The sequence below is a fragment of the Polyodon spathula genome, chromosome 8 (assembly GCF_017654505.1).
Source record: "Polyodon spathula isolate WHYD16114869_AA chromosome 8, ASM1765450v1, whole genome shotgun sequence".
Taxonomy (NCBI): Eukaryota; Metazoa; Chordata; class Actinopteri; order Acipenseriformes; family Polyodontidae; genus Polyodon; species Polyodon spathula.
The window spans coordinates 45,612,486-45,626,177 of record NC_054541.1 but is presented as its reverse complement, the minus strand read 5'-3'; the positions used below and the strand labels follow the sequence as shown (position 1 = coordinate 45,626,177).

At 37.1% G+C, this 13,692-nt stretch overlaps 1 protein-coding gene across 1 annotated transcript in view; it reads left to right on the top strand.

Moving 5' to 3' along the window:
* Positions 1-13,692, top strand: part of LOC121319145 (phosphatidylinositol phosphatase PTPRQ-like) — a 74,059-nt gene that overhangs the window by 27,423 nt on the left and 32,944 nt on the right. The window contains exons 22-32 of the mRNA XM_041256327.1: positions 2,923-3,051; positions 3,773-3,919; positions 5,019-5,191; positions 5,956-6,493; positions 7,003-7,164; positions 7,270-7,449; positions 7,827-7,934; positions 8,318-8,599; positions 8,895-9,176; positions 12,179-12,454; positions 13,432-13,692. The exon at positions 13,432-13,692 is cut by the window's right edge and continues 27 nt beyond it. Of these exons, the coding sequence (XP_041112261.1) occupies positions 2,923-3,051; positions 3,773-3,919; positions 5,019-5,191; positions 5,956-6,493; positions 7,003-7,164; positions 7,270-7,449; positions 7,827-7,934; positions 8,318-8,599; positions 8,895-9,176; positions 12,179-12,454; positions 13,432-13,692 (2,538 nt within the window). The remainder of the gene's footprint in view (positions 1-2,922; positions 3,052-3,772; positions 3,920-5,018; positions 5,192-5,955; positions 6,494-7,002; positions 7,165-7,269; positions 7,450-7,826; positions 7,935-8,317; positions 8,600-8,894; positions 9,177-12,178; positions 12,455-13,431) is intronic.

The window sequence follows — 13,692 nt, the reverse complement described above, 5'->3', positions numbered from 1 at the left end:
CTAGTAAAAGCAAAGTCTAGTAGACATTGTACATTGTACATTGTAAAAGCATAGATGAGCATGGTGAATCAGAGAAATATGGTAGAGAATGGTGATTGTTTGGGACAAGTTGGGTAAAGCGCAAAATGACCAGACACATTTACCATGGAGAACTTTGCAGAAGGAAAGCTCTTCTCTTTCATTGACATTTTGAAACATTTTTAATTGAAGACACCTGGTCTTCGTGAAACGACTTTAAAAAACTACAGTCAAAGGTATGTTAACATGTGGAATCTACACTGAACAAAAATATAAACGCAACATGTAAAGTGTTGGTTCCATGTTTCATGAGCTGAAATAAAAGGTCCCAGAAATTTTCCATATGCACAAAAAGCTTATTTCTCTCAATCCCTTCTATCCCTGTTAGTGAGCATTTCTCCTTTGCCAAGATAATTCATCCACCTGACAGTTGTGGCATATCAAGAAGCTGATTAAACAGCATGATCATTACACAGGTGCACCTTGTGCTGGGGACAATAAAAGGCCACTCTAAAATGTGCAGTTTTGTCACACAACACAATGCAGCAGATGTCTCAAGTTTTGAGGGAGCGTGCAATTGGCATGCTGACTGTAGGAATGTCCACCAGAGCTATTGCCATAGAATTGAATGTTCATTTATCTACCATAAGCCGCCTCTTCTCGTTTTAGAGAATTTGGCAGTACGTCCAACCAGCCGCACAACCTCAGACCACGTGTATCCATGCCAGCCCAGGACCTCCACATCCGGCTTCTTTACCTGCGGGATCGTCTGAGACCAGCCACTTGGACAGCGGATGAAACTGTGGGTTTACACAACCCCCAAAAATTTCTGCACAAACTGTCAGAAACCGTCTAAGGGAAGCTCATCTGCGTGCTCGTCTTCCTCACCAGGGTCTTGACCTGACTGCAGTTCGGCGTTGTAACCGACTTCAGTGGGCAGATGCTCACCTTCGATGGCCACTGGCATGCTGGAGATGTGTGCTCTTCACGAATGGCAGACAGCGTGTATGGCGTCTTTGGGCTCGCGGTTTGCTGATGTCAACGTTGTTAACCTGTCACAAAGACGGCCGGAGTGGGTGACGTCAGACCGGAGCCAGAAAGTAAATAAACAAAAAGAGAGGTGGAGTTTGGTGGAGCTGAGCGAATGGTCTCGCTTAGCATTTAATGAATGAACAGACAGACAGAAAATAAACGGTTGTAACAATACAAAAACAATTCGCCAAAATAAATAGACAAACAAAACACTATACAGACAAAAGACGGTGAGCAGATATTTTACCTATTATTTATCACAATTATTACTATTACCTCCGCCTCCAATCCTGTTCTCCACTCACCGAACACACAACCCCGAGTATGTGAAAACATGCTGCTTTTATACAGCTGTACCGAGACTCGACTGCTAATCAGTCATTCAATTGGAGTCTCGGTACAACTGCACGTGAATTAATAAAGTGCAATTCCCCGTGCTCACATATTACATTTTACTTGCACGTGAAGTGCTGTGCAATCCTCGTGCCTAAATACAAATATACATTTTAAACACTCGTGTTACACAGACCCGTTTAAATCCCGTGTACCAATGACTATACACCAACATTTAACACACCACAAGCAACATATAACAGAAAATACACACAGGGGCAGGCACTTCGTCACAGTGCCCCATGGTGGCGGTGGGGTTATGGTATGGGCAGGCATAAGCTACGGACAACGAACACAATTCCATTTTATCGATGGCAGTTTGAATGCACAGAGATGCTGTGACAAGATCCTGAGGCCCATTGTCGTTCCATTCATCCTCCATCACCTCATGTTTTCAGCGTGATAATCTTCCATGGCCTGCATACTCACCAGACATGTCACCCATTGAGCATGTTTGGGATGCTCTGGATCGACGTGTACAACAGCATGTTCCAGTTCCCGCCAATATCCAGCAACTTCGCACAGCCATTGAAGAGGAGTGGGACAACATTCCACAGGCCACAATCAACAGCCTGATCAACTCTATGCGAAGGAGATGTCTTTGCATGAGGCAAATGGTGGTCACACCAGATACTGACTGGTTTTCTGATCCATGCCCCTACCTTTTTTTTTCTTAAGGTATCTGTGACCAACAGATGCATATCTGTATTCCCAGTCATGTGAAATCCATAGATTAGGGCCTAATGAATGTATTTCAATTGACTGATTTCCTTATATAAACTGTAACTCAGTAAAATCTTTGAAATTGTTGCATGTTGCGTTTATATTTTTGTTCAGTGTAAATGAAGGAGACCTGCTGAAGTGAATAATAACTCCTATCTGTTTTACTGCTTGTACTGGGTCATGCTGTGCTCTTCAAAGTTGTGCAGAACTGAGATATATGGCCTCTTTAGAAATCTAAACTTGAAAGTAGGACTGCACAAGTATGTATGTCCTGCATACATGTGTGCTTTGACTTTGATGGACTATATTTTCATGAAGGGTGTGACATGCAATCACAAAAGAATGGCAGTAATGTTTTCACTTACATCTCTTGATATGGAGAAAGACACTGTTAAATTGAGTATATTGTTTGCTATAAGTTTTACTATAAGTTTTACCTCATATAAATGACAGTCTTTTAAGTAACATGATGATTGGAAATTGAAAAAAACTGATTGTATGAGTTTTAACAGAAGAATCTGATTCTTCCCCTTATAACAGTTTACAACGGTAAAAGCAAGGCTTATCAAAGTCAATACTACTGTATATATTCAGTATTTTGCTTAATGCCACCCACCAACATTCAATAGGATAATTGTGGCTGCATGGTGGTGTATTTGATGTGGACATGTATTCCTATCTCACATGCTTGAACGTATTTGTTTATTTTAAAGTTAAGCTTTATAATATAAATTCTTGATTTTTTTTGTTTTTCAGTTCCTGAAGACCCACCCCAAAGCATTGCAAAGTGGAACATCACCTCAAAATCTTTCACAATTTCTTGGGATCCTCCAACTGTTCAAACAGGAAAGTTCAACTACAGGATCGAGCTGTACGGGCCGTCAGGTAAACAGTTAAAAAAAAAAAAAGCTATCTACTGTGTGCAGACTTGGTTAGCGCAGAACACAAGACCCCTATTACAGTAGAACCCCCTTTATCTGAACTATTGAAATGTCCCTCATATATATATCTATATATATATATATATATATAGCATTGGGTTGGAACTGTAGCTGAATGTTTATTGGGTACAAGCTGTATCAGCTGTAAATCCCATGAACTCCAGACTATCTCAATCCACAGCTCAGTGCATTCATTCACTACCCTGTCTAGTTACGCCTGCAGAAGATGAAAAGGAGCATGATACGTTAGTGTACATTCGTTTAGTTACACTATCTAATACGTTTAGATAGCCAGTCATTTGGAATCTGAACCATTGAGGCAATGTGGTTTAATGTGAAGGCACTGGGTTGTGGTTGGAAACAAGATTCTATATTTTAGTAGTTTCTCACAGTTCATTTACTTTTCCGCATTCACCCTTACCCTGCTGTATTACCACCACCACAATCAAATTAAATACTTAAAAAAGAGAGCCATCATTGGAACATCGTACATGTTGCCCACTCCACAGCACAGTAAATGAAGTCTGACCTTTTTAATATTTATTAGTTGCTGATTTATTTAAAACTTAATTGCAATTATTAATGCAGCAAAAGCGAAAAAAAAAAAAAAAAACTGACAGCCTGTTGCGATACATACGTGTTCAATTTTATATTTTTGCATTTAGGTCACATCTTTGACAACAGCACCAGGGACCTAAAATTCACCTATTCTGGCCTTACACCATATACGACTTATACAGTGTTTGTTGGAGCTGAGACTTTTGCAGGGCCTGGACCAAAGACCAATGTAACCCTCATAACTCCAGCAGAAAGTAAGTACTGGGTACTTGAAAGAGCACTACAGTCCACATTACTAGTGCATTTAAATAGCACTCGTAATGTTATCACTGCCCCCCTTCTGTTGAAGATCTTTTTTGTTCTTTGCATGTATTTTATACTTCAGTTTGGAATACACAGTGCAGAGACAGCACTACAGATCAACCGTTTCTTGTACCTAATCACTGGAGGTGTTGTAGTTCCAACTCTCTCTCTAATGGTCTAGCTGCAATCAGTCCAAGTGGTCTACTGCAACGGTCCAAGATGAAGCAGTTTATCTATAGGTTTATATTTAAAATATTAGCATATCCTGATGTAAAAACAAAAACAAAAAACAAACAAAAAAATAGGTTATCATTATTTTAATTATTTTAATGCTGTACTGTAGTTCTAATAAAAATAGGTTGAACTGAAACACTGTGTAATATGCAGTAGATTCATGTCAATGGTCTGTTTTAAATTCCAGTAAGTTTCTGCATTTTACAAAAGGGTTTCCTCTTTCATTATCTACTTATTATGTATTGCAATTGTCGCCAGAAGAAAAAAGTCCTGCACAAGCGCTTCTATTGAATGTTTAGTGCCCCCTTGTGACAGGTAGGTTAGTTAAGGTGAACTCTGCCTGCAGGTGGCAGTAACAGACAGATTAAAAATTGTAAGAGATGCATTTTGCCTGTTTTATTGGTTTTGTGGTAAATGATACTTGTTTGTTATTTTTTGTATTTATTTATTTTTTTTAGCAGATGTTATTTTTATTTTCTACCTAATACAGACTTACATTGCAACACCCCCAACTGGTTTCCTTTCTTTTACTGCAGATTAAGTAATTAGTGTTTCCTTAATACTATAATTCGAAATGATTTACACAATGGTGCAAAGATTACCAAAATGATGAAAGCAAGATATATGCCATTAGAATCAGTTAAACCAATTGCAATAAACTGTTATGAGAAAACTGTATTTCAGTGTGGGTCATGGGATTTTTAGCAGCACACTTTGTTTTTGAAGTTATTGATGCAGTGGTATTATTTAAATATGTGCAAGTTACACCTGATCATACTTTGCACTAAATATTTTGACTGTTACCATATTTTTCAGCTCCCAGTGCGGTGAACGGTTTGAAAGCATCAGAGGTCGATTCTACATCTGTGACGCTTTCATGGAAAAGCCCACTGCAGCCAAATGGAATCATTACCCAGTATAGGATTCTGGTTTTCATAACACCTCCTGACATTCTTGTGCAAAACATTACACTCACAGGAAAAACAGAGGTATTTTTCCATTGGTTTCATAGATCCATCTTTTCGTTTATAGTATTTAACAGTGGTTGGCCACCTCCTCTTTTTCCCAGCCTCTTGCTAATACAATTTGCCTAAAATTGTCTAATGTGATTCACATTTTCATGCATCTGTTTAAAATGTGCTTACATTGTGTGTGTGTGTGTGTGTGTGTGTGTGTGTGTGTGTGTGTGTGTGTGTGTGTGTGTGTGTGTTGGGGGGGGGGGGGGGGGTTTGTAAGCTTGCTTTTATAATAATAAGGTAATATAACTATCTCTGCAGGGATGCTCAGGAGAAATGTATTCCTTATAACTGACCTGGTCTTAAGTTAGTTCAGTTCACATTCAGGATTAAAAGTCTATTTGAAATATTTAGTTTATAATTTTCAGGCCAGCAATGTTGCTCTTCTTGCACATCTCATTTAACAAGATCTTTTTTTTTTTTTTTTTTTTTTTTTTTTTTTTTATAAACCACATTAACAACATTTGCTAGCCAATTGGAGTTCTCTGTTGTAGCAAGGCAATTTGATTAAATGTGATACTTAAAAAAATGCTTTTAATAACAATTTGACTTTTTGATATGATATTTGTTTAAGAATGAAACTGATAGACCAGTCTGAAACTACTTTATGCTAATACTAATTACATTTCCTATATGGGAAAACTTTATACTATATCTGATTAGAAAACCAGATAAGCTTGTTTTCTAAAAGTACTAAAAACATACTGTATATTTATACAGATTTTTTTTTCTTTTAGGATTTAAATGACTCAACAGTAGTCAATGACGGTATGTTAAAGCCGCCTTCCAAGAAGGACACTGCCATACTAACTGACCCTTACGAAGGCTCGGCAGACTTATTTTCATCGTCCCAATCGCTGGTCTCTTCAGTTACTCCACCCTACTCTTTATCAGCTAAAATACCCCTCCTCACTGACAAAATGAGCACCACTTCAGGGGCGTTGGAGAGAAGCATGCTGTCAACCACACAAACCCCACTAACTGCCACACTGACACAGACCTCCTCAATTGCAAAGAGTTCAAGCGCATGGTTATATAACACTGTCTATTCACTGCCCTCCACTGGCTCCGGCACTACTCAGCTTACTGACTTCACAGTGCCACCTGGATCGTTACCTACAGAAACGCTGCCACCGCAGCGAAGAGCCTTAAGATCAGTTATTACAGTTGTCAAGGCAGGTGGAGCAGGCGAAGCTTCTTCCCTACACTCAAGCCCCACACAGCCTCCTGCTTCCCCGAGAGCTCTGGGTAACGGCTTTCCAAATGTCACTGGAGGTAAACAAGTTCTTGATATACTCACCGCCCAGCTGCATGGAGAGGGACAGGTGGAGCTGACCCTGTGACGCGGTGATGTCATTAGTATACTCACTTGCTGTGCTGTGTCAGTTTAATGTTTCTTTACCTTTACAAGGAATGTGGTGTTATGACTGTGTTAGCAGAACCCGGAATGTTTATATTGGAGGGTTTTAGATAACCTGCTCATTCTTTGGCAGGTCATATGATCCCAAAACATCTAATAATGTATATATATATATATATATATATATATATATATATATATATATATATATATATATATATATATATATATATATTTATTATTTTTTAAAGAGCTCTGTGATGTGTACTTTTTATTTGAATTGCAATGCAATACATGCCCTCAAAATAGCATAGTTTTTAATCGTTGTTATTTGCATGGCTTGCATTGGGTCGTTGTTTTCCTTGTTTATTAAGTATTACTCTGTATGAGATATGGTAAATTCTGCCGTGTTTCTGATTTACAGCAGTATCTACAAGTGTCCTGGTCACCAATCTCTCTGCAGTACAGATGTCACATGTTATTAAGACTCTGATTCCCTTCACTGAGTACATGTTTAGTGTAGCTGCCTCTACTGACGTTGGAGAAGGGCCATCAACCAATATCAGTGTGAAAACGAGGGAACAAGGTATGGTTAAAAAGTTGAAGTATACAATATGAAACAAAATTACAATCCATGTAGTTTAATTGTCCTAGCAGCTGTGGTATCTCTAACATGTGTTTGTTTGTTCAGTGCCAAGTTCGGTTCAAGGAGTTTATTATCAAAATGTAACCTCAACCTCAATCCTGGTGTCTTGGGAACCACCTGTCAACCCCAATGGCAAGATTACACATTTTACAGTCTATGGAATGGAGCTGCTCACTAAGGAAGCCTTTCACAGAATCACCAATAAAACCAGTATCATCATAACAGGTAATGCCACATAATTTTCAATTGAAACTTCAAAAAACTTCAAAAAAACTGGGCATTTGAGGTTTTTAAAAGTACATCTTAATTTAATAATACGGCCAGCACGTGGTCAAACATAGCTTTGAACCCAGAATATCACGGCCTTATACAGTAATTCATTACTTGATAAAAACCAAGATAAAGCTCAAATATACAGATACAACACCAGTGACACTAAAATCACTGTGCAGTGAAATGAATTATAAATACCCAGGGACTGACTGTGGCATTGTTTAAAAGTACATATTAGGAACATTTGGATAGCTGAATGTTTTAATTACCTCCATTGCTCTGTTATACTACCTAATGTCATGTCAAATAAAACCCTGATTCCCTTCCAGGACTGAAGAAGTATACAGAGTACAAACTGCGAGTAGCTGCATCTACTGGTGTGGGTGAAAGCTCTCTTTCTGAACAAGATGACATCTTTGCAAGAACCATGGAAGACGGTACTATCAATACTTTATACTACTTTACTGCGCTTAAATGGATATTAAATTAATGTAGAAACAATATAGATATGACTACCTAGTTTTTTAAAGCTTCTGGACTATTAAGAAGACTTAAGTATTTGTGAATCAGACTTTAAAGTACTTGAAAACCTTGAACAATTGCACTATGATCAAGCTAAGAGTTAAAATGCTTTTAAAACACAAACTGTTTAAGAATTGGAGTCTGTTTTCCACTTTGCATGTATGTTGTTAACCTACAGTATTAATTTAGAAACAAGGAAGGACTACCAGCAAATACAAATGATGGATGCAAGCAATGAAGTGCATTTTCTATTATTTATTTATTTATTTATTTATTTATTTATGTGTTTGTCTTACAGAACCAGAATCTGCACCTCAAAACCTCAGTGTTCAACATGTTACAGCATACACTGCTGTTATTAGCTGGTTACCCCCAGAAAAGCCCAATGGCATTATTACATATTACAAAGTTAGGTATGCTATTGACACAGACTTCCATACAAAGAACAGCACAACGACAACCATTACACTTCAGAACCTGAAACCACATTCAGTCTATAACATCTCTGTAAGAGCATATACCAGATATGGGCATGGAAACCAAACATCCTCAGTTTTGAAGGTGTTGACTGGTGAAGACGGTAAGCACAGATTTATTCATGTTAATCATGCTTTCAGCTTGAACCTTCCACACTGGTTTAAAGTGCTTTGTAAATTAAATACATTGTGATTTACTGTCATACAATAACAGTGCTGTACAATTTTAAAGACCAATCTGGTCTGATTAGAGACTTTCCAGAACCTTTTTATTTGGTATTTATCGTGTAGAGCAAAAGCCTATTGTTTCGATCAGTAAACGTGGTACATAAAAAGTAACGGTTATGCTGTATAAGTTTTCAATTTTTTGCTAATATTCTTCTTCTAATATTCTTACAGCTCCTGGCAGTCCACCGTATAATTTGACATATAAGAATATTAGTTCCACCAAGGTAGAAGTTTCATGGATATCCCCAGTACATGCCAATGGCATTATATTATCTTACACTGTAGAATACTGGAATGCATCCCACTCTCTCAACATCAACAGTAACAGCACTACAGCGATCTTATCCAATCTGAGGAAATATACACAATACTGGGTAACAGTGTCAGCTAACACCAAGTATGGAAATGGAAACCAGACCAGTGACATTTTAAATGTCACAACTTTGGAAGATGGTAAGTTACTATAGTAACAGCAGGAAACTATTCAGGTAATCCTATGTATTAAGGTATAATTGACATCAGGTACAAAGCATTACATTCATGGTGAATCGGGGTTGATAACAGGTTTAATATGAATAAGTGTGGAATTTGTCATGAACAGATGTTTACTTCATATGTATTCAAAACGTCTCCATTAGGAAATGATGTGTTAATTCATGCATACTCATGTTTGAGTCGCTGACACATCAGCAATCTCTATTCCTCTCCTAAACAGTTTTTGTTATCTATGTTTGGTAACAGGTGGTCATTACTCTACAAACTCATGAAAAAGGGTCAAGGAGTCTTCATACACATAACAAATGCAATATTTTTATATGATGATTATACCCCGTGAGTCCTCAAATAAGGAAACTTGACTGACTTTATACAATGTACAAAACTGATAACGCAAGAAGAACAAATGTTATAAGTGGATATATGTGGGTTTTTCCCCCAACATAAAGGACAGGATTTTATTTCTGTGATCAATCTTTGGTTTTCTCCCACAGTTTCCGGTGACCCACCTAATAATCTGTTTTACAGAAATCTCAGCTCTACCTCAGTGTTTTCACTTTCCTTTTTCTACTGGCAAGATTCAGTCCTACAGTCTCCTTTGTGGGCGGTGTCGTTGTTCATCATCACCATACCAACTCTGCTGGCCTCTTTGTGATCATTAGTGACCTTCAGAAGTATAACAACTACTTTCTAACTGCAACTGGCAGCACAGCCCTGGGGAATGCCAGCCAGACAAGTAAAGTTCTGTCTGGACAGGGCAAGATGGTAATCTTCATGTGAATGCAGTTCGTCTCCCAGTAACCTGGGTGAAAACAATAACGTCATTTAAAGAACGACTGGGTATAAATGAGCTGCACATCTTAACTAATGTATTTTTCATGTTGTTTTAGATGTGCTTTATATTATTTTCTGTTTGTCATCAAATCCTGGAAGTGCTTTTAAAAGTCAGAAGTTTAAAGCCTCAAAAAACTTCTTAAGATCATGTCTTAGCTCCAAGTATATCTGGTACACCAGAGTGTAACAATTGACTCGTTCCCCTGCAACACTGCCACTGATGGATGTAAGAAATATCATATGCTGTAATAAGCATTATTACAGCACCTGATAGCTTACCTGAGAATATCACATACCAGTTGCTCTTAATGACCGCAGTAGATATCTCATTTCTTCCACTAGGGGTTCCAAATGGAATCATAAAGTAGTATTTCATCTACATGACATCACGGAATGAAACTGCAAAACAATTTCCTGCTCCTCGATACGTTCTCATGTGTGCTTTATGTTCTTTGTCTTTTACGCTTTAATATGGTTTGGTATTTTTTTGTTGTTGTGCTATTTTGTATTATCTTTAATTTCACACTTACAGGATTAAATACCTAAACCTACTGCTTCTCTTCAAATAACTGCCAGTACTAGCAAAGGTGAGGGAGTTCATAATGAACCTGTCTACATTTTTATGGTGAGGGAGTTCATAATGAACTGGTCTACATTTTTATGGTGAGGGAGTTCATAATGAACCTGTCTACATTTTTATGGGAGAAGATGGTAAGCTAAAAAAAAAGAAAAATGTCAATTGTTTATTCCTGCCTGTCTGCAAAAGAGTTCTGGTAACCAGATTGTCATCCATACCTGTTTTGTATATAAATCCTGACATATTTTGAATCGCATTTCTATTAACAAGAACTTTCATATTCCGAATGTGAGATGAATAGCACGTCATTCAAGGTAAGATTTGATAGGTTATTTATTAACATTTAATTCTTAAACACATTTAGGAATTGCACACTAAATATGTTCCAAATACTTTAATTTGTACAAAACAATTTGCAATATAGAAAACTTCTATGAACTAATTCAAGTGGTACCTTGAGCGGCACTTGTGTTACAGGGTGGATGCAAACCAGCAGCCATACACTCCCCAAATAAGCATCTTAACCCCTGCCTGTAACCTTAGAATCTCTTGTGAACAGCAGGGGTCAGAATCTATCAGGGCAGTGCATCACACAACACTACCTCTTACACTGGCTTACACTGTCCCTTCAAACTCGAGCTGTGATCATTCTGCATCATTCAGCTTTAATAAAATGAGCAGCACAATGCTAAAACCCCACACAAGAACAAATATGCTGCAGACTGTTTACTATAATAGAGTATGTTATTTGGGGTATGTTAAAAACTTTTTTTTTTTTTTTTTACAGTGGCTAGATGGCAGAGGATTTAAAACCCCACTAGAACAGTAAGATTTGCACCCATGTCAGTGCAGGTGAAAGTACAGCATAGTAAACTTGTGATGCACTGTAGGTTAGAGAAACGGTGGCAATGTGGTTCTTGTTGGATGCAGTTCACAGACACTGAATTACCTGGGATACTTAGCTTTTACGAGAGCCTTCAATGTTCACAGTTTTTAAAGCAAAAGTGATAATCCAAGCGTTTTCTTTTTGCTGGTATTCCATGTACACTAAATACTTTACCAAAGTACACAGCAGCATTTGAATCATAAACACAAATAAGAGATTATTATTATTATTATTATTATTATTATTATTATTATTATTATTATTATTATTATTATTATTATTATATTTCAGATACGGTGGCTGAATACTAAAACTTTTGGTTTTGAAACTTTTGAGTGACTTGAACCGGAGATAGAGAACATGGCCAAATACAGTCAGTACCATCTGTGGATGACTGGAGGACTGCCCTAGGAGCTAGAAACCACATCAGTAACATCTGATATGTTTAGACTGATGGGAGTGGTAGGTGGCAACATAAAATTAACCCTTGCAAAAATGTGGATAACGTGTATATTGACAATACACCAGTATACTGTTGTAATGTATCGTAAAATACATTTACTAATATACAAAGGCTGTTTGTACCTCCTAAATGCAGTTCCTGTGAGGGTCGGTCATATCTGGTGCTATCCTGCCTGGCTAAAGTCATCTGTTCTATTCCAGTTTCTGAAGATGCCATTCAAAACCTGACTGTCTTGATCATTGAATGGGATCTTGCTTTCCTGGCTTCCACCTTAAAACCAAATGGCCTTATCACAAAGAATCAGCTTTCAGTGGATAACAAGCAGACTTACCAGGTTTTTCCTACCAAGGTTTCTGTTGTGTCTATCAGTCATTATGGTTTTAGGCCATATACTAGTTATGGTATTACCATTAGCACCTGTACCAGCAAAGAACCAGGACCCAGCTACTCCATCAAAGTAATGACTGCTGAAGTCAGTGAGTAACTAGATGGCAAAGCCATCAATGTTATTTACTTTCGCTGAAGCTGAAGTAAGTGGTGAAAAGCAGGCAAGAAGATTGGAATCATCTTGTAAACCTGTCAAATAGTCAATCACACTCAGTCAATACAAACCAAACATTAACTATAATTATCTGATGTACAGGCCTTTTTGTTTTTTATGATCCCAACAGGATTCTCTCAGGTACAGTACTGTAAAACAAATGTATTGTGCGATTTGGGGTAAATAATAAGGCAGTTGAATAATAAACATGACGATGCTGCATGTCAACACTACAGTATTGATAGCTGCAGTGTTGAGAACTCAGTTGTTTATATGCTGTATATAGCTGGTAGTGATGTGGCTGTCCTCGAAAAGGGCACAAACAAGGGAAGGTGTCTTCTGACTGCTGTTTGAGGTATTGTGGGATTTTAAGACTAATGGTTTAATTGTACGATACTTTGTAACAAGGAAACAAGAATTTAAGTGTTTATTATATATATATATATTTATATGATTATATATTATATATCTATATATATATATATTATATATATATATATATATAATATATATATATATATATATATATATATATATATATATATATATATATATATATATATATATATATATATATATATATATATAGATATATATATATATATGCTTTTATATTGAATTCACATGAGTAAACATCAATGGGCAATGATTCCACACTTATTCATATTAAACCCAAAACTTTATCATCAACAGACGCTTGCTTGTTAAACATAGCACTGTTTTTAGACACATGGACCATTTTAAAGTTGTTAGTGCGCAGATGCATTTACCAGCATATTGGTGCATTAGGAATAGAGCCCCTGGCATTTGTTAATATGTTGAAGTTCTGTTTCTGCACACAATAATATTTCATGAATTTCGTCCATGTGTGTTTTTTTTATTTTTGCATCAATATTTATATTTAATCTTCAGTTCCAGGTGGTTCTGTACACAATCTCACCTACCAAAATCTTTCGTCAACAACGATAAATGTAAGTTGGTTCCCACCAACTTCCCCAAATGGGAAATTGTTTTACCATGTTTCTCTGTGGGGCTCTCAGATGTCCGTTCTTATATCGGAGGTGACTACTAATAAAACAGACTTATTGATTGAGGCTCTTCAGAAGTATACAGGCTACATTTTGAAAGTTACCCCCGCAACAGCTGCAGGCTTCTCTGAAAATACAACAGCAG